At 38.6% G+C, this 21,584-nt stretch overlaps 1 protein-coding gene across 1 annotated transcript in view; it reads left to right on the plus strand.

Annotated features, from left to right (window-relative positions):
• The window catches only part of VWA5B1 (von Willebrand factor A domain containing 5B1), a 264,188-nt gene that overhangs the window by 167,701 nt on the left and 74,903 nt on the right, over positions 1 to 21,584 (plus strand). Inside the window, exon 13 of the mRNA XM_053689852.1 lies at positions 10,640 to 10,833. Coding sequence (XP_053545827.1) covers positions 10,640 to 10,833 — 194 coding nt within the window. The remainder of the gene's footprint in view (positions 1 to 10,639; positions 10,834 to 21,584) is intronic.

Below are 21,584 nucleotides of genomic sequence, written 5' to 3' on the forward strand. Positions count from 1 at the left end.
TCTATAACTGAGCCTAGAAAGAACAATTTATACGGTCCAAGGCAAGGGGGCATATGTATCAAGCTCCGAATGGAGCTTGATGCCCCGTGTTTCTGGCGAGCCTGTAGGCTCGCCAGAAACAGCAGTTATGAAGCAGCGGTCACAAAGACCGCTGCTCCATAACCTGTCCGCTTGCTCTGAGCAGGCGGACAGACATCGCCGGAAATTAACCCGATCGAGTACGATTGGGTTTATTGACACCCCCCTGCTGGTGGCCTATTGGCCGCGAGTCTGCAGGGGGCGGCGTTGCACCAGCAGATCTTGTGAGCTGCTGGTGCAATGCTGAATACGGCGAGCGTATTGCTCGCCGTATTCAGCAAGGTCTGTCGGACCTGATCCGCACTGTTGGATCAGGTCCGACAGACCTTGATAAATAGAGGCCTAGGTCTCCAAGTTAGCAGCTTACCTCTACCGATTATTGTTCAACCCTATTAAAACCTATATTTCCCCTTATCTATCTCTTCTGCTAAGGACATTTAGAGACAGATATGAAACAAACAATAAAAGAGAGCGTGCAAACAAGGATGTGTGGAATAAAGGAATGTTAAAATGACTAACAGACTGCCATATTTGCACACTCTATTTTATTGCATGGTTTAAATCTGTCTGATATATAAAGGGAATCTTAGGATCCAACATGCGGGCGCCCATTACTTTATAGAAACTATAGTACTTTAAAGAAACAAAACCATAGCTCTACATACAATACTCATGTTAATTTGGTTTAAATACACTATTATATCTTGCATCTATTTACTGATTAATATAATTCAAACCACATCCCATCACCCACGTCAAATAATAATGACCCAGGAGTAATGGGTAATGCACCTTACAATATTGTATGTAACACTCTTTTCAAAACCCGAAACATTCTTAAAAGATCATTAAAGTGGATGTAAATTTTTTACATATTGACCATCAAAATCTGTTTTTATGCACTCCATTATCAATACCGCATATTTTTTTTATATATATTGAACATATAAAGTAATAATTACGTTAGTAACTTTGCTCCGTTTTCATGCTGCACTCCTCCCATCCATAACTTCCTTTCTTTTCAGCGCATAACGACTAGAGCGGTCCCGCCCGCTCTATGACGTATTACCCTTGCGCGTTCACGACGGCTCCCTTTTGTGCGCATGCGTTTCTAATTTAGTCCCGAATATGCGCATGCGTTTGATATTTACTTTCTGAATCGCGCCTGCGTTTCTAAACTCGCATCGCTTAGAAAGACAGCTCAAGTGGTTATACGCATGCGCATATAAAAGACGCATGCGCAGAGATTGAAAATGACGTAAATAAAAGGGGGCTGGACGCCACGGGGTACGCCACATTATTAGTTTAGGCAAATGTCAATCAATGTTAAGAAAGCGGAACAAAATGGCGGGCGGAGGGAGAAATCGAGACTTTAAGAGTTAGATAGGTATATAAATCGGTATTATATTATGTTTTTAGTAAATTCATGAATTAAACTTATGCTATTTTTTTATGATGAAACGTTTGTGAATGTCGAGTATCGGTGAGTTTACATGCACTTTAACATACATTCCCTATAAAAATGTTTTTTTTATGCTGAAAAAAAATATTAAAAAAAACAGCAAAACAACAATGCACTTTCATTATTCATTTTGCCTGTTTTCTCTGTACTTTAACTTTCGAATGCAGAATGTTGACACTCGTACATGATGCTCAGTGATTGGTTAATATGTGCAGGTGGTTTTTATGTCTGTTGCTAATTTGCCACTGTAAAGAAGGTAAAATAAACAATGCTCTTTTTCAAGGGGTGTGTCTTGGGCAAGGAATTTAAATTTAATTTGTTATAATTTAGAAATATAATACAGATTTATAGAAATTGCATTATGTACCTTTTTTCCCTTTGTATCCTTTGACAAGAGTATACTGAGGGAAACTCATGAGTGTGCACGTGTGCTAGGAACTATGTGGAGGCAGTGTTTGCAATTATGTGTTTAAAAATGTTGTTCCTATTGTGCTTAGGACTCGTGCATGCTCCTGAACCTACTTCAAGGGACAGTTAACACCTTGAGATTTTAATATAAAAAGTTTAGTTATGCATCATAAAGCAACTTTGCAATATACTTTAATAATTTATTTTGACCTCCTTTTATTTAATTTAGCTCTGAAAATTGTGTTTTTTGTAATTCTAAGACTTTGGAACGCACCCTGGAAATTATCAGGGCTAGCCCTGCTACATATCTTTACATAATTGGCTTTAGCAAATAATGACTGCAAAACAGTGTACTTTATACTATCAATGACCATGGTTAGTCTTTTTGTCTGCAGACTAAAGCCTGGATTCTCTCCTCCAAATAAGACTACTGGTAGGTGGAGTTTGGCTATTTAAAAACAATTGCAGTAAACAATATGTTTATTTTCTTTAAATATATTTAGACTTGATATGTTATAATTACAAGGTGTGTCCCTTTCAGTATGCTCTCAGAGAAAGGAGATAAGTTACAGTGAGAAATACCAAACCAAAATATCAGTTAATTGGTTTTAATATTTCGCTGTCTGAATCATGAAAGCTTAATTTGGACTCTTATGTCCCTTTAATGTCCCACTAATTTAGTGTGTTCAATGGGTTAGTGCAAAAGAGTAGGACACAGATTTATTCTCCTGGATTTGTGTAATTATTAAAGGGATATGAAATGGAAAATCTTTTTCTTTCATGATTAAGACAGAGCATTCAGTTTTAAACAACTTTTTAATTATATATATTATTAAAGTGTTCTTACACAGCGCACACAGTGCACTCACTGAAACCAAACACAGTTTCTGTGTCGAACACTTCAAATAATTCCTGTGTCACCTCCCAAAACAAACTGGATTACTTCAGAGACCACCCAGGGGTCATTTGATGATCATCAAACTACCTTAGTCATTTGCACATCATCCTCAAACATCATCTGGCTTGTAAAGTCATAAGCTAAGGTAATAACATTTAGGGTAATGACTTGAGACTGCTTAGTAGATTACCTAACTGATTACTTCCCAAGCACGAACAGCCAGTGAATGCCTCTAGAGTCATCTCATTGAAATATTTTGGCCTGTGGGCAAACTTCAGAATGGCTTCTGATGACTAGTCAGGAGACATCGGTTACTTCAGAAGGATTCCAGGAAGATCATCCTTTTTGACTAGGGCTTACTTTACCTAAACCTACACTACCTGCCTCACACTGCAAAGTCAGACCTCTGAAAAGGTGATGAGACAAACATGGCTGACACCCTACTCGTAACCGGCAGTTCAGAGATTGTAATATGTCGCACTGATGATGTATCCCAATGAAAATGCAGGTTGCTAGTGCTACCATGGAACGTCCGGGCAAACTACCACAGAATGCCTACACTTACATGATATATTAGCTATACTCCCACATGAACACCCAGCTAATTCCCCAATACCAGCTACACCTATGTCATGTCTTAGCTATACTCCCCCTGGAATTTCCGGCTTACTCCCACAGAACGCCTACACCTACGTCATATTTTAGCTATACTCCTGCTGGAACACCCAGCTAACTTCCTAATACCACCTACACCTATGTCATGTCTTAGCTATACTCCCCCTGAAACATCCGTCTCACTCTCACAGAAACCCAACACCTACGTTATATTTTAGCTATACTCCCGCTGGAACACCCAGCTAACTTCCTAATACCACCTACACCTATGTCATGTCTTAGCTATACTCCCCCTGGAATTTCCGGCTTACTCCCACAGAAAGCCTACACCTACGTCATATTTTAGCTATACTCCTGCTGGAACACCCAGCTAACTTCCTAATACCACCTACACCTATGTCATGTCTTAGCTATACTCCCCCTGAAACATCCGTCTCACTCCCACAGAAAGCCTACACCTACGTTTTATTTTAGCTATAGTCCCGCTGGAACACCCAGCTAACTTCCTAATACCATCTACACCTACGTCATGACTTAGCTATACTCCCTTGGAATGTCTGGCTTACTCCCACAAAACTCCTACACCATATTTTAGCTTTTCCCCACCCTGAAATGCCCCACTAACTCCCAAAGGCCACCTACACCTACTTCATGTCTTCCTTATATTCCCCCTGGAACCCCAGCTAATGCTCACAGTATGCCTACACCTACGTCATGCCTGTAATCTACCTGACCAATAAAGTTTTTTTTTGGTGGTGTAGGGGTCAAGTAAAGTTGGGGGATAATGCGTTGGGCTACTGGTGGTTTAGGTGTTAATAGGGTTCTGTCAGTTTAGGGGTACATAGGTATAGTTTTTAGGTCCGGTGTAATATATTCCAAAGGGATCCTTTACTATACGTCGCCAATGTCGGTGGTGATGCTGGCTGGATTATATCGCCAGCGTTGCCACCCATTGGGATTTATAGTAAAACACCTGTTAATAATGCTGTCAGCAGCTTGGAATATATTGCCAGCTTGCCAGACATCACATCTGATCCCTTTAGAATATATTGCCGCTTTGCAGGACTTTTGATCTTGAGGGCCTAAGTATTGGGTTTTGGTATACAGACAGAAATAAGATAAGGAAGCTTGTGTGTATATAGAAAGTGATACAATTAGGAGATTTATGTCCTGTCAATTTTAATTGGGTTTTGGCGTCAAAGAACAGCCATTTCATATATATATGGTGTGACGAGACCAATCTCGCCACTGTGCATTGGAGGGCCTGTTATGGAACATTCTTTGGGCAGGAGGTACATGGGCTTAAGGATACCCAGAGACTGCATGGAAATATGGAATTTTATATGCTGGACACCCCATGTACTTTCATAACTCTGTCTTATGTCCATGTCACCCTGTATCCATAAATACAGGATGGGTACAGGGTGTGAGTGCCCATTGTGGGAGCAATTGTGACTCTATAAGCCAAGTGGGCATAAAAGGACTTAATAGCTAATAAGGGCTGTTCTTATATTCTGTAATAAGATGTATTTTATTTACGTTGCAGATCTGATTGTGTCTCAGGAGTCTGTCTGGGTAAACTGATTGTGTCCCTGTGTGATTATGTTAACTAAACTGCCCAACATCAGATTGTCTGAGTAAACGTTCTTCCCCAGTTAATTAATTTAATATGTTAATCTGTTTTACCTGTGAATAGACAATTGTTAGAGGTTTGATGCATTGTTCATATGTTTGCTTTACTGTTTAACCAATGCCCTCTGTAACCTGAAGCCAGGTGTATAAATATGTGTGCTGCTTTTAAATAAACTATTCATTTTGCTGATATCTGTTGGACCCTCACCATGGAGCTTTGACTCATGTTTGGGGGGAGGGAGTGGGGAAATTTACTGTATGCTGCCTGTGCCTCTGCCCTTTTATGCCAGGGTTATACCTTTACATATGGTACATATATATATAGACATACATATACTCTGCTGCTGGTCTAGTCATTGGAAACACATTAAAGGGACATTCCAGTCAAAATATAAATGCACATAGATGAATAACATGTTTGAATAGAAACATAGATGCAATATACATGTATTGGCAAAAATTATTCTAGTAAAAGTTATCACTGTTTTAGTGCATTTTTCTCTGCATGTGTGAAGCATAGCTAGATATACTCAGTACACCAGCATTTTAAATACTGCAGCTGCTCAGATCACCAGTGGGGCTTGTATCATGTCAGCAATTAATAAACTGAGGCCTAGATTTGGAGTTTGGCGGTAGATGGGCTGTTAACGCTACGCGGGCTTTTTTCTGGCCGCACCATAAAATTAACTCTGGTATCGAGAGTTCAAAAAAATGCTGCGTTAGGCTCCAAAAAAGGAGCGTAGAGCATTTTTACCGCAAATGCAACTCTCGATACCAGAGTTGCTTACGGACGCGGCCAGCCTCAAAAACGTGCTCGTGCACGATTCTCCCATAGGAAACAATGGGGCTGTTTGAGCTTAAAAAAAACCTAACACCTGCAAAAAAGCAGCGTTCAGCTCCTAACGCAGCCCCATTGTTTCCTATGGGGAAACACTTCCTACGTCTGCACCTAACACTCTAACATGTACCCCGAGTCTAAACACCCCTACCCTTACACTTATTAACCCCTAATCTGCCGCCCCCACTATCGCTGACCCCTGCATTATATTATTAACCCCTAATCTTCCGCTCCGTAAACCGCCGCAACTTACATTATCCCTATGTACCCCTAATCTGCTGCCCCTAACACCGCCGACCCCTATATTATATTTATTAACCCCTAACCGGCCCCCCACAACGTCGCCGCCAGCTACTTACAATAATTAACTCCTAATCTGCCGAGCGGACCTGAGCGCTACTATAATAAAGTTATTAACCCCTAATCCGCCTCACTAACCCTATCATAAATAGTATTAACCCCATAATCTGCCCTCCCTAACATCGCCGACACCTAACTTCAATTATTAACCCCTAATCTGACGACCGGAGCTCATCGCTACTATAATAAATGGATTAACCCCTAAAGCTAAGTCTAACCCTAACACTAACACCCCCCTAACTTAAATATAATTTAAATCTAACGAAATTAATTAACTCTTATTAAATAAATTATTCCTATTTAAAGCTAAATACTTACCTGTAAAATACATCCTAATATAGCTACAATATAAATTATAATTATATTGTAGCTATTTTAGGATTAATATTTATTTTACAGGCAAGTTGGTAATTATTTTAACCAGGTACAATAGCTATTAAATAGTTAAGAACTATTTAATAGTTACCTAGTTAAAATAATAACAAAATTACCTGTAAAATAAATCCTAACCTAAGTTATAATTAAACTTAACACTACCCTATCAATAAATTAATTAAATAAAATACCTACAATTACCTACAATTAACCTAACACTACACTATCAATAAATAAATTAAATACAATTGCTACAAATAACTACAATTACATAAACTAACTAAAGTACAAAAAATAAAAAATAACTAAGTTACAAAAAATAAAAAAATATTTACAAACATAAGAAAAATATTACAACAATTTTAAACTAATTACACCTACTCTAAGCCCCCTAATAAAATAACAAAGACCCCCAAAATAACAAAATGCCCTACCCTATTCTAAATTAATAGAGTTAAAAGCTCTTTTACCTTACCAGCCCTGAACAGGGCCCTTTGCGGGGCATGCCCCAAGAAAATCAGCTCTTTTGCCTGTAAAAAAAAACATACAATACCCCCCCCCAACATTACAACCCACCACCCATATACCCCTAATCTAACCCAAACCCCCCTTAAATAAACCTAACACTAAGCCCCTGAAGATCTTCCTACCTTGTCTTCACCATCCAGGTATCACCGATCCGTCCTGGCATCCGGTGCTGAAGAGGTCCAGAAGAGGCTCTTCCTCCTATCCGGCAAGAAGAGGACATCCGGACCGGCAAACATCTTCTCCAAGCGGCATCTTCGATCTTCTTCCATCCGGTGCGGAGCGGGTCCATCTTGAATCAGCCGACGCGGATCCATCCTCTTCTTCCGGCGTCTCCCGACGAATGACGGTTCCTTTAAGGGACGTCATCCAAGATGGCGTCCCTCGAATTCCGATTGGCTGATAGGATTCTATCAGCCAATCGGAATTAAGGTAGGAATATTCTGATTGGCTGATGGAATCAGCCAATCAGAATCAAGTTCAATCCTATTGGCTGATCCAATCAGCCAATCAGATTGAGCTCGCATTCTATTGGCTGTTCCGACCGGCGGTAGCCTAAAACCAGCGTTAGGAGCCTCTAACGCTGGTTTTCACGGCTGCCGCCGAACTCTAAATCTAGGCCTGAGTCATTACCAGATGGTACAAGCACCTTAGGCTCTCTGAGCAAGTGCTTTCTATAAAATGCTGGTGCACGTTGCATACGTTAATACACTTTTGAAACAGCTATAGGTTTTATTAGAAGCATTTTAGCTAATACATGTATATTACAAAAATGCTTCTATTCAAAACGGAAATGTATCCAATTTTGGCTGGAATGTCCCTTTAAGGGAAATATAAATTTTACAGCCACCGTCCCTTTAACGATAATTTGCTTCTAGTTTCTATTCTTTGTCATATCTAAAATTCTTCAAACTTTTCAGCACACTCCTTCCCTAAATGCGGCTCTAGACGCGTATAGTGTATACTGTTTGTGTCTCAATGATACATCATCACAGATGGTCCGGAGTTACACTCACCCCTCGTTGTAGGCAGCATCAAATTGCAGAAGAGCATGGGACATGGGACTGCCTTCGGCCCTTCTGTCCTGCTTACCGTATCCGACGGTCTCCTTAGCCTACGATCTGGGCTATACGGTCAATAATTAGCACAATTGTATATAGCTGTGTTCCTTAAAACAGGTAATGTCATGCAATGTATTACCTGTTTTAAGGAACACAGCTATATACAATTGTGCTAATTTTTGATCGTATAAATATAAGGTTACAAGCAGTCACAGTATGTCTATGATTAAGGCGCCCTATCGCCGAAACGCGTAAGACAAGTCTGCGCTGTTGTTCTTAACCTGCTTTTAATAGCCATTATTTGTTTTTCCACAAATAAAGTCGATTTTTAACGTGCCTTGAGAATTCGCTGGGATTTCTTTGCTTTCTAAAATTCTTCAGCAACAGAATATCTTGTGAGGATTAATAATGTTTCAGTTGTTACTTAGATCTTAAATTAATAAAATTCATACAAAGGCTTTCATCATCAGTGTCTCTGACGTGACCTGCATGACAGTATCCACCAATGAGAATTCTAATTCTGTCAACATGTTTTTTATGCTGATGCAGTAACAGTAATAAAATAGTACATGTAATCCCTTTTTTATTGCCAAAGGATTTTAAGAGATAAGATAAGCAAGAAATGTAATCAGACTGTTTTATAAATTCTTATTAAAAATTATATATTTAAACTCTAAATTATTTGTTTATTAATCCAACAAAGAAAGTTTTCACACACATGCATACACACACACACACATGCATAAACACACACACACACATGCATAAACACACGCACACATGCATACACATGCAAAACGCATACACATGCAAAACACACACACATGCATAAACACACACACACATGCATAAACACACACACACACATGCATACACACACATGCATAAACACACACACACACACATGCACACACGCACACATGCATAATCACACACACACAGTCCACACACATGCATAAACACACACACATGCATAAACACACACACATGCATAAACACACACACATGGATAAACACACACACATGCATACACACACATGCATACACACACATGCAAACACACACACACATGCATACACACGCATGCATAAACACACACACATGCATAAACACACACACACATGCATAAACACACACACACACACATGCATACACACACATGCATAAACACACACACACACACATGCACACACGCACACATGCATAATCACACACACACAGTCCACACACATGCATAAACACACACACATGCATAAACACACACACATGCATAAACACACACACATGGATAAACACACACACATGCATACACACACATGCAAAAACACACACACATGCATACACACGCATGCATAAACACACACACATGCATAAACACACACAGATGCATACATACACACACATGCATAAACACACATGCACACACAGTCCACACACATGTTTATCCATGAATAAACACATGCACACACTTACACACACACAGTCCACACACATGCATAAACACACACACACATGCATAAACACACTTGCATGCCCACACACACACATGCATACAAACACACACATGCATAAACACACACACATGCATACACACTTGAAAAAACACACGCACACATGCATAAACACACACACATGCATAAGCACACACACATGCATACGCACACACATGCATAAACACACATACACATTATTAAACACACACACATGCATAAACAAACATACATACACACACAGTCCACACACATGCATAAACACACACACATACATAAACACACTCACATGAACACACATACACATATGCATAAACACACAAACACATGCATACACACACACAAATTAAAAGTTGCCCCAATTGCCCCTAAATAAAGAGGACAGTACATTAAAATAAAATATAAATATCCATATTTAAAAAAACAACAACAAAACAAAACAAAAAAATATCTGCACAAAACAGTTATAAGGGGTTAGGTGAGGGGATGTGGGGTGTTAGGAAAACAAAATTGCCCCCTGCGCTAGATTGTATGCCGTGGCTGCCAGCATGAAAATGAGGATCCCATTGGAGCCTATGAAAGCGCGCTCTTGTGAGCGCTTGGCTTGCGGCAATGTGATTGCGAGGTCGCATTCGCATTGAGCTACACTTTTAATACCAGCACACATTTAAATTGTGTTGACACTTTTGTGGCACCTTTAGTATTTTGTTATTTGTACAAAGCAATGACCACTTCGCTTCTAAAGCCAACCATGAATTCAGTTTGTGAGATATATATGGGGAAAATATGAGCTAAAAATTTAAGTTATGGGGCAGCAGACTCCATAGTGTTTAGGCAGAGAAAACTATCACTGTATGTATGTTTTAAAAAACCCTAAATGTTCTATTCTCATTACAGCTGCTGATCCTGGCTCTCAGCGCCGAGCGTATAGCACCAGCCAAATTGCTGACCATGATATGTCCCAGAAAGTCCACACGGCTAGTGATCCCAGCTCAGTAACAGAGAAAAATCCATTGTGCCGAGTTCAGATAGAGGAGCTTAAATATCCAGATAGCCCAGATAGCCCAGATGCGGCCAACACTGACCCCCAGGTACTCTTAAATCTCTTCACTTTTTTGTATATAAAATATCTAAACATAGATAAATGTAAAGATGTAAATTCTCTAAACAAATAGGTAAATATTCCACATATAAACCTTTACAACACAGTAATATGCAATTTGTAATATGTGCTCCAGTTAGAGCAGTCACAATACTGCTTTTGTAATCTAGTTCTTAGTCTCTCCCAAGACTACAGTACAACTTTTATCCTTGGTGACACAGACCTCAAGGGAAGGTGTTGACACCAGCATCTATAAAGGATCCAAATCTCCAATTGGAAATTAGGAGCCGCAATAATGTAGATAGTTTCTAAAGAGAGGCCCTTAATGGAATATACTCACATGGGCCCCAATTTATCATAGTCTGGCGGACCTGATCCGACAGTGCGGATCTGGTCCGCCAGACCTCGCTGAATACGGAGAGCAATACGCTCGCCGTATTCAGCATTGCACCAGCAGCTCACAAGAGCTGCTTGTGCAACGCCGCCCCCTGCAGACTTGCGGCCAATGGGCCGCCAGCAGGGGGGTGTCAATCAACCCGATCGTACTCGATCGGGTTGATTTCCGTCGATGTCTGTCCGCCTGCCCAGACACACACACATATACACACACACACAGGGACACATATACACATACACACAGGGACAAATATACACACATAAAGACACACATAGACACACATACATACATACACAGACATATACACATACTTACACAGACAGACAGACACACACATACACACAGACAGATAAACACACACACACACATAGAAATGCCCAGACACACACACATATACACACACACACAGGGACACATATACACATACACACAGGGACAAATATACACACATAAAGACACACATAGACACACATACATACATACACAGACATATACACATACTTACACAGACAGATACACACACAAAGACACATGCAAACACACACACAGACAGATACACACACACACTCATACACAAACACGCACTGACACATACACATACATACACACAAACACGCAGACACTCATACACAGACACACACACAAGTCTCAGCTTTCCCCTTCTATCCCCAGTGCCTTATCTAATCTCACCCACTTAAGTCACCGCTTCACATCATCTACCCTGTAGTCTTTACAATCCAATTCAAAATGGTGAACATAACCTATAAAGTCATCAACAGATTCCCATACAACTATATTTCCTTACTTATCCCAATATATTCCCTGATCAGGCCTTTTCTATTAACCTTCAAGCTACAGCTAAACTCTATCATTACTACTTTCCTTCTTCACCCACAAGACTTGTCCTGTGCCTGAGAGTTCGCTTAGAATCGTACCCTGCTCCATCCCACTGTATTTTCACATACAGACAAACTTCAGAGATATTGCGGGTTCAGTTCCAGACCACCGCAATAAAGCGAATATAGCAATAAAGTCAGTCACCCTCATTTTTTTTGTTTCCCAGAGCATATAAAAGTTATATTTACACTATACTGTAGTCTATTAAAGGGACAGTCTACACCAGAATTGTTATTGTTTAAAAAGATAGATAATCCCTTTATTACCCATTCCCCTGTTTTGCATAACCAACACAGTTATATTAATCTATGTTTTACCTCTGTGATTACCTTGTAGCTAAGGGGCCAATTTATCAAGCTCCGTATGGAGCTTGAAGGGCCGTGTTTCTGGCGAGCCTTCAGACTCGCCAAAAACACCAGTTATGAAGCAGCGGTCTAAAGACCGCTACTCCATAACCCTGTCCGTCTGCTCTGAGGAGGCGGACAGAGATCGCATGAAATCAACCCGATCAAATACGATCGGGTTGATTGATACCCCCTGCTAGCGGCCAAATCTAGAGGGGGCAGTGTTGCACCAGCAGTTCACAAAAGCTGCTGGTGCAATGCTGAATGCGGAGAGCGTATTGCTCTCCACATTCAGCGATGTCTGTCGACATGATCCGCTGATCGGATCATGTCGGAAAGACATTTCATAAATAGGCCCCTAAGCCTCTGCAGACTGCCCCTTATCTTAGTGCTTGTGACAGACAGACAGACAGTCTAGCCAATCAGTGCAGACTCCTAAATAACTCCACGGGAGTGAGCACAATGTTATCTATATGACACACATGAACTAGTACTGTCTAACTGTGAAAAACTTTAAAAATACTCAAAGCTAAGGGGCGGTTTTCAACGGTTTAGAAATCAGTTTGAGCCCAGCTAGGTTTAGCTTTTCAAAAATACCACCAAGGGAGCAAAGCAAATTTAATGATAAAAGTCAATTGGAAAGCTGTTTAAAATTACATGCCCTGTCTGAATCATGAAAGTTTAATGGGACATAATACTCATATACTAAATCACTTGAAACTGATGCAGTATAGCTGTAAAAATATCACCTGAGCATCTCTATGTAAAAAAGGAAGATATTTTACCTCACAATCTCCTCAGCTCAGCAGAGTAAGTTCTGTGTAAAAAGTTATACTCAACTGTTGCTCAGCTGCAGGTAAAAATAAATAAATGAAGAAATGAACAGCAGCCAATTAGCATCAACAGTGCTGAGGTCATGAACTCTTTTACTGTGATCTCATGAGATTTCACTTTACTCTCATGAGATTTCATAGTAAACTTCCTTAAACTGAATAGGGAAATACGATGAGTGTGCACGTAAGCTCACTCCCTTAGCTGTCCCGGGACAGACATTCTGATTTGCTGCTTAGAAGTCCTTTACAATGGGATGTGGCTACTGAGGAATTTTTGAGGTAAAATATCTTTCTTTTTTACATAGAGATGTTCAGCTGATATTTTCTAGTCAGCTTTTTACAGCTATGCTGCATCACTTTTAAGTGTTTAAACAATTGGGTATCATGGCCCTTTTGACTAGACTGTCCCTTTAAGTGTGCAATAGCATTATACCTAAAAAAAACTAAATAATGTACATACCTTAATCAAAAAATACATTATTTCTACAAAAATGCCAACTATCATCTGAGCCTTTATTGAGTCATAATTTTTGATGCCTGTGTGGGTATATGTGTATTTATGTGTTTATATGTGTATATATGTTGGAAAAATAGTACAGATAGACTTGCTCAACACAGGGTTTCCGCAAACTTACATTTGTAAAAAAGAGCAATATCTGCAAAGCGCATTAAAACAGTATGCCTGTATTCTAGAAGAGCTCCCTCTAGTGAAAGTACCTGGGCATTTACTCCGTTCACTAGTGTCCATTTTCATCTGCTAGGTTTCTCCTTGAAATTCTTTTCATACACAAACCTCAGCTTTATATATTTTAGAAAAGAAAATAGTAAACATTTTATAAAAATGTTAAGATTTTATTTGGAAAAAGAAGGCAAAACAACACCACTTGTTTTCATCAGTTATCATTGGAATGATGGACTCAAACAATATGGCCTCTGATTGGTTGTATTACTAATTTTTAAAAAAAGATTTACACATTAAACCTTTACTGGTTATGGGCTGCATTACAAATGGAGCGCTATTTATCGCTCCTGCTCGTGCACTTACTGCAGTCGACTTCTAATTTTTGTGCACATTTGGTACTGCGCATAGTACAAGTTAAAAGTAAAAAAAAACAAAGTTAGAATATGATGACGTATTCTCCTATAGACTTCAATTGAGCTTGAAAAGTGGGAAAAAAATTAACACCCTTATTCACGCGCAAACCTGATTGCATTTTCTCAAGTGTGCCAACCCAACAGGATATATGAATATTTCACATTCCAATGTTCTTTACATAGAAGAATATGTTCTATTAATTCATAAATATACATTTTACCAAAAAACATTACATATATATATATATATATATATATATACCTATATATATTGATAATTATATATTGACACCTAGATTACGAGTTTTGTGTTGCGACTTATAATGCTGAAAAAATGTCAATTTCAGCGCAAAAGCAGTAATGCAGCTATTGCGAGTCGTGTCGGTATAGCTATACCACAAGCATTTTAGCCTGTAACACAACGTCAATCCTGCACTCAAGAAAAATGAAGTTTTTGCGTGGGATTTCCATAGTTCTGGTATTACAGGTTGTGCGGTGAGGCTAAAATGCTTGCGTTACAGCCTATACCGACACAATCCATATTGCCATCTGAGAGCAGTAGTTATGAGTTTTGTGCAACAAAAATGTTTCACAAACTCATAGCTAAACTGCTAAACTGTTACAAAGTACGCTAACACCCATAAATCAGAAGTCGTTTGCAGTAAGTGTGCATTACAAACAATATATTAAACCTATTAACCCCTAAACCTAACACCCCCCCTAACTTTAAATTAAAATGACAATATAACTCTATTTAAATAAATAAAAACTTACCTGTGAAATAAATAAAAACCTAACCATAAACTATAAAATAAACTAACCTTACTATTCTAATAAAATTAAAAAACCTACCAATTAAAAATACTAAATGACAAATTTAAAAAACCTAACACTAAGAACACCTAACACAATATTAAACCTATTAACCCCTAAACCTAACACCTAACACTAAGAAAATAATTAAAAAAATCTAAATTACAACTAAAAAAACCAAATCCTACGAAAAATCAAAAAAATATTTTTTCCCCAAATTAATTAACACTAAATAAGCCAATAGGATTCCAGTAGCTCTCATCCTATTGGCTGTTTTGAACCACCAATAGGATTTCAGAAGCTCTCATCCTATTGGCTGATTTGAATTTGAAGAATCAAATCAGCCAATAGGAATGCAAGGTATGCCATTTTGAAATGGCAACCTTGCATTCAACTTCAGTGTACGGCGGCGACGGTATGAAGAGGACGCTCTGCGCAGGATGTCTTCGGCTTCCAGGATGACTCTGCTCCTCGCTGCCGGGATGAAAATAGAAGACGCCGTCTGGATGAAGACCTCGCCGCCTGGATGAAGATGGATGTCCAGACTTCAGAAACCGTGAGTAGATCTTTTGGGGTTAGTGTTAGGTTTTTTTTTAATTTTTGGGGTGTTTTTTTTTTAGATTAGGGCTTTGGGCTTTGAAAAAGAGCTGAATACCATTTTAGGGGCAATGCCCATACAAATGCCCCTTATGGGGCAATGGGTAGCTTAGTTTTAAGGGGTGTTTTTATTTTGGGGGGCTTTTTTATTTTATAGGGCTATTAGATTAAGTGTATATTATTTATTATTGATAATTTTGTTTTTTGTAATCTTAGTGTTTTTTATTTTTTCGTGATTTTAGTGTTAAATATTATTGGTAAACTTAGATTTTTAAAATGTTTCTTAGGTTTTTTTTTTAGTTGTAATTTAGACTTTTAATTTTTTTCTTAGTGTTAGGTCTTTTTAAATTTGTAATTTAGATATTTTAATTAGTAGTATTTTTGATTTTATTAGATTAGTTATGTTAGGTTAATTTATAGTTTAATGTTAGGTTTATATTTATTTCACAGGTAAGTTTTGTATTATTTAAATAGAGTTATTGCAAACACAAAAGAAGAGAGAGCGCAGCCACGACTCACGGTAAAAGTTTTAATAATTCCTCTGTGCGCATTCATTCATATCACTTACAAACATTAAAATAAAAACAGGCGCCTCTTTGTTCCCACTCTGTCCTGGGTTCTTGTTTCTGCGGTAATGCTGTCCAGTCCTTCTCAGGCGTGTGAGTTCCGTTCTCAGACTTCACAAAGGTAGGCGACTTACGAATCACTGTCTCCTTGTAGCGGTGCTTTATTGACTGTTCTCCTGTGCCGTCTACGCGTTTCGACCGTCTTGTGCGGACTTTTTCAAGTATTTGTTTCTTGCATCAGCAATTGCAACTTCACTGGGGCAATTGCTGACGCCAGAAACAAATACTTGAAAAAGTCCGCACAAGAATATTATTTGTAAGCTAATATAACATGTGGGTATTTTTCTCAATATTGTAATTTTCTGAATAGGCAGTAAGAAGCTATTGAACAGTTATAACAGGAGATTCACCACAATAAAAGGAAAAAATACTAATAATATTATTTGCACATAGTGGGAAATAAAAATGTGACAATACAATATACACCATTGGTGATAAGAACAGACTGACAATAGCTGTATTAAATATTTTAAAATAGAGTTGTTTTTATCAAGGGTTTAGTTAGCGCTGTTTTTCGTAGTCAGTGTTTGTGTGAATTAAATAGAGTTATATTGTAATTTTAATTTAAAGTTAGGGGGGTGTTAGGTTTAGGGGTTAATAGGTTAATTTCGTGTTTTGCGATGTGGGGGGCTGGTGGTTTAGGGGTTAATAGGTTTATTTAGTGGCGGAGATATGGGAGGCCAGAGGTTTAGGGGTTAATAACTTTATTATAGTGGTGGCGATGTCGGGGAGCGGCGGATTAGGGGTTAATAGTTTTTATTAGTGGCGGCGATGTCGGGAGCAGCAGATTAGGGGTTAATATGTTTATTTAGGTGTCGGCGATATCGGGAGCGGCAGATTAGGGGTTAATAAGTTTATTTAGGTGTCAGCGATGTTGGGTGGAAGATTAGGGGTTAATAAGTTTATTTAGGTGTCAGCGATGTCGGGAGCGGCAGATTAGGGGTTAATAAGTTTATTTAGGTGTCAGCGATGTCGGGCGGCAGATTAGGGGTGTTTAGACTTGGGGTTTATGTTAGGGTGTTAGGTTTAATCATAACTTTTTTCCCCATAGACATCAATGGGGTTGCGTTACAGAGATTTTTCATTCCGCAGTTCAGGAGTTAGTTTTTTTCTAACACTCTCTCCCCATTGATGTCTATGGGGGAAAGCGTGCATGAGCACGTAAAAGCAGCCCTTAGATTCTGTGCGGTATGGAGCTTAACCATATCGCACGCACATGGAGGCTTTTCAGTAACTCATAATGGCAGCGCTATGGAGAGTGAAATAACGCAACTTTTTTTGTGTTCATTTCACACCCTGTTAAGCGCAAAACTCATAATCTTGGTGAAATAGAGGTGTATATATACAGTGGATATAAAAAGTCTACAAACCCCTGTTAAAATGTCAGGTTTCTGTGATGTAAAAAAATTAGACAAAGATAAATCATTTCAGAACGTTTTCCACCTTTAATGTGACCTATAAACTGTACAACTCAATTGAAAAACAAACTGAAATATTTTAGGTAAAGGGAAATAAAAATAAAAAAATAAAATAATATGGTTGCATAAGTGTGAACACCCTTAAACTAATACTTTATTGAAGCACCTTTTGATTTTATTACAGCACTCAGTCTTTTTAGGTATGAGTTTTTCAGCATGGCACATCTTGACTTGACAAGATTTGCCCACTCTTCTTTGAAAAAACACTCTAAATCTGTCAGAATGCGAGGGCATCTACTTGCACAGCCCTCTTCAGATCACCCCACAGATTTTGAATTGGATTCAGGTCTGGGCTCTGGCTGGGCCATACCAAAACTTTAATCTTCTTCTGGTGAAGCCATTCCTTTGTTGATTTGGATGTATGCTTTGGGTCATTGTCATGCTGAAAGATGAAGTTCCTCTTCATGTTCAGCTTTCTAGCAGAAGCCTGAAGGTTTTGTGCCAATATTGTCTGGTATTTGCAACTGTTCATTATTCACTCTACCTTGACTAAGACCCAGTTCCAGTTGAAGAAAACCAGCCCCAAAGCATGATGCTGCCACCACCATGCTTCACTGTGGGTATGGTGTTCTTTTGGTGATATGCAGTGTTGTTTTTGCGCCAAACATATCTTTTGGAATTATGGCCAAAAAGTTCAACTTTGGTTTCATCAGACCAGAACACCTTTTGCAACATGCTTTTGAGAAACTTCAGATGTGTTTTTGCAAAATTTAACCGGGCTTGGATGTTTTGTTTTTTTTTGTATGAAAAGGCTTCCGTCTTGCTACTCTACCCCATAACCCAGACATATGAAGAATACGGGCGATTGTTGTCACATGCACCACACAGCCACTACTTGCCAGATATTCCTGCAGCTCCTTTAATGTTGCTGTAGGCCTCTTGGCAGCCTCCCAGACCAGTTTTCTTCTCGTCTTTTCATCAATTTTGGAGGGACATCCAGTTCTTGGTAATGTCACTGTTGCACCATATTTTCTTCACTTGAGGATGACTGTCTTCACTGTGTTCCATGGTATATCTAATGCCTTGGAAATTATTTTGTACCCTTCTCCTGACTGATACCTTTTAACAATGAGATCCCTCTGATGCTTTTGAAGCTCTCTGCGGACCATGGCTTTTGCTGTAGGATGCGACTAACAAAATGTCAGGAAAGACCTACTAGAACAACTGAACTTTATTTGGGGTTAATCAGAGGCACTTTAAATGATGACAGGTGTGTACTGACTCCTATTTAACATGATTTTGAATGTGATTGCTTAATTCTGAACACAGCTTCATCCCCAGTTATAAGAGGGTGTTCACACTTATGCAACCATATTATTTTAGTTTTTTATTTTTATTTCCCTTTACCTAAAAGATTTCAGTTTGTTTTTCAATTGAGTTGTACAGTTTATAGGTCACATTAAAGGTGGGAAAAGTTCTGAAATGATTCATCTTTGTCTCATTTTTTTACATCACAGAAACCTGACATTTTAACAGGGGTGTGTAGACTTTTTATATCCACTGTATGTGTATATATATATATATATATATATATATATATTCATATATCTATATATATAGAAATATCTATTTATTCTTAGAACATATTCTGCTTTGTACATAACATTGGAATGTGAAATATATACAATAAATACACAGTATAACACTTTATTAAATACTAGGCGATAAGCCTGTCCAGAGGTCAGTCTATTTTAAAAATAAATACAAACCCCAAAGCTAACATTACAAAAAATAAATGTAAAATTACAGAAAAAAATAAACAAAGGTATCCAAAATAAAAAATGTAAACCTAAACTAATACCCCTGTAAAAATAAAAAATCCCCCCAAAATAAAATCACCTCCTAATCTAATACTAAACTAACAATAGCCCTTAAAAGGGCTTTTGCAGGGCATTGCCCTAAGTTAAACAGCTCTTTTACCTAAAAAAATACCAATTACCCCCTAACAGTAAAACTACCCACCCAACCACCCCCCAAAATAAAAAAACTAAGTCTAAAAAGAACTAAATTACCCATTGCCCCTAAAGGCGCATTTGTATGGGCATTGCCCGTAAAAGGGCTTCAGCTCTTTTACTGCCCAAATATCCCTAATCTAAATAAAAAGCCACCACAAAAAAATATAAAAAAGTCTAAGACTAAGCCCCAAAAAGGTACTCACTGTTCTTAAAGTCCGGCGGTGAAGGTCTTCTTCCAGGCACCTCCATCATCTTCTATCTTCATCCGGAGCGAAGGCGGCATGGAGCGGATGTGCGGAGCGGTCTTCCCCGATGCACTGAACCAGAGCGGCTGTCCTCAGCGGCGGTGGTCCTCAGCGGCATGGAGGCTCATCTTCATCCGATCTCTGTCATACACTAAAAATTTAATGGACGGTACCGCATTCAAATTGGGGTACCTTGCATTCCTATTGGCTGATTTCAAAATTTCAGCCAATAGGAATGCAAGGTACCTAAATTCCTATTTAGAGATACTGAAATCATATTGGCTGTTCAAATCAGCCAATAAGATTTTAGTAGTTCTCATCCTATTGGCTGATTTCAAAATTTCAGCCAATAGGAATGCAAGGTACCCCAATATAAATGGGGTACCTTGCATTTAATCTTCAATGTGCGACGGACAATCGTATGAAGAGGAGCCGCCATGCCGCTGAGGATCCGTGCATCGGGGAAGCCAGCTCCGCACCTCCGTGCCGCCTTCGCTTCGGATGAAGATAGAAGATGATGGACATGCCTGGAAGAAGACCTTCTCCACCGGACTTCAGGAACGGTGAATATCTATTTGGGGCTTATTCTTAGGCTTAGGGTATAGATGAATATCGCATAAATATGCTTTTACATGCTTTCAGCTACTTGACTGCAAAGGGTTCCAAGGCACTTATTTATATGTCTATATATGTATACATATGTATTTACAAGTTTATATGTGTATATATGTTTGTAAATACATATGTACACATGTAAATGCATCTGTACACACACATATATATATATATTTATATAAATACATACATATACATATTTAGATATGTGTGTATATGTAGCTCTATGTTAAAGCTCTTTGCAGCCTTTTTTTTTCTTAAACCTGAGACCTCATATCTTTGAGCCCTTATAACCTTTTATTGCAATATTTTTTTTCAAATAATTTTCATTTGCTGGTGTTATTATGAGTGTAACTGTACTTTTTAATGTAATTTTTTGTGCAACGTTTTACTCAAGTGTAACAGTTAACCAGAGCATTAAGGTGGTGCTATCCCGACGAACGTTAAATTCAGCTGTGCTCAAATGAACAACTGTGATAAACCTAATATCATGCGCACGTAACTGTTAGGGCGCCACTCGTAATCTGGCCCTTTATTGGAAATAATACATCAAGGTATCATTTCACTGGGCCTTGGGGGAAAAGTTTGAAGAACCCTATGCTAAAATTTCCTGTTTATATCTTTCTTAAGCTCATTTGATTGTAATAAATCAGCAAAAACAGTTTTAAAAATGTTGGCTACTTAAAACATTTAAAGATTAAAGGAAAGATGCAGTCAGGCATTCAAGATGGATGGCTACATGAGGGGGACATCAGTTTTATCAATAAACTTTATTAGACATCCAAAGTTAGGGGCAGTCTTTGTACAGCTCAGATAATGGTCACTGGCTTCCAAGAGTAAGTGAA

Source organism: Bombina bombina, chromosome 8 (assembly GCF_027579735.1).
Source record: "Bombina bombina isolate aBomBom1 chromosome 8, aBomBom1.pri, whole genome shotgun sequence".
NCBI classification, from domain to species: domain Eukaryota; kingdom Metazoa; phylum Chordata; class Amphibia; order Anura; family Bombinatoridae; genus Bombina; species Bombina bombina.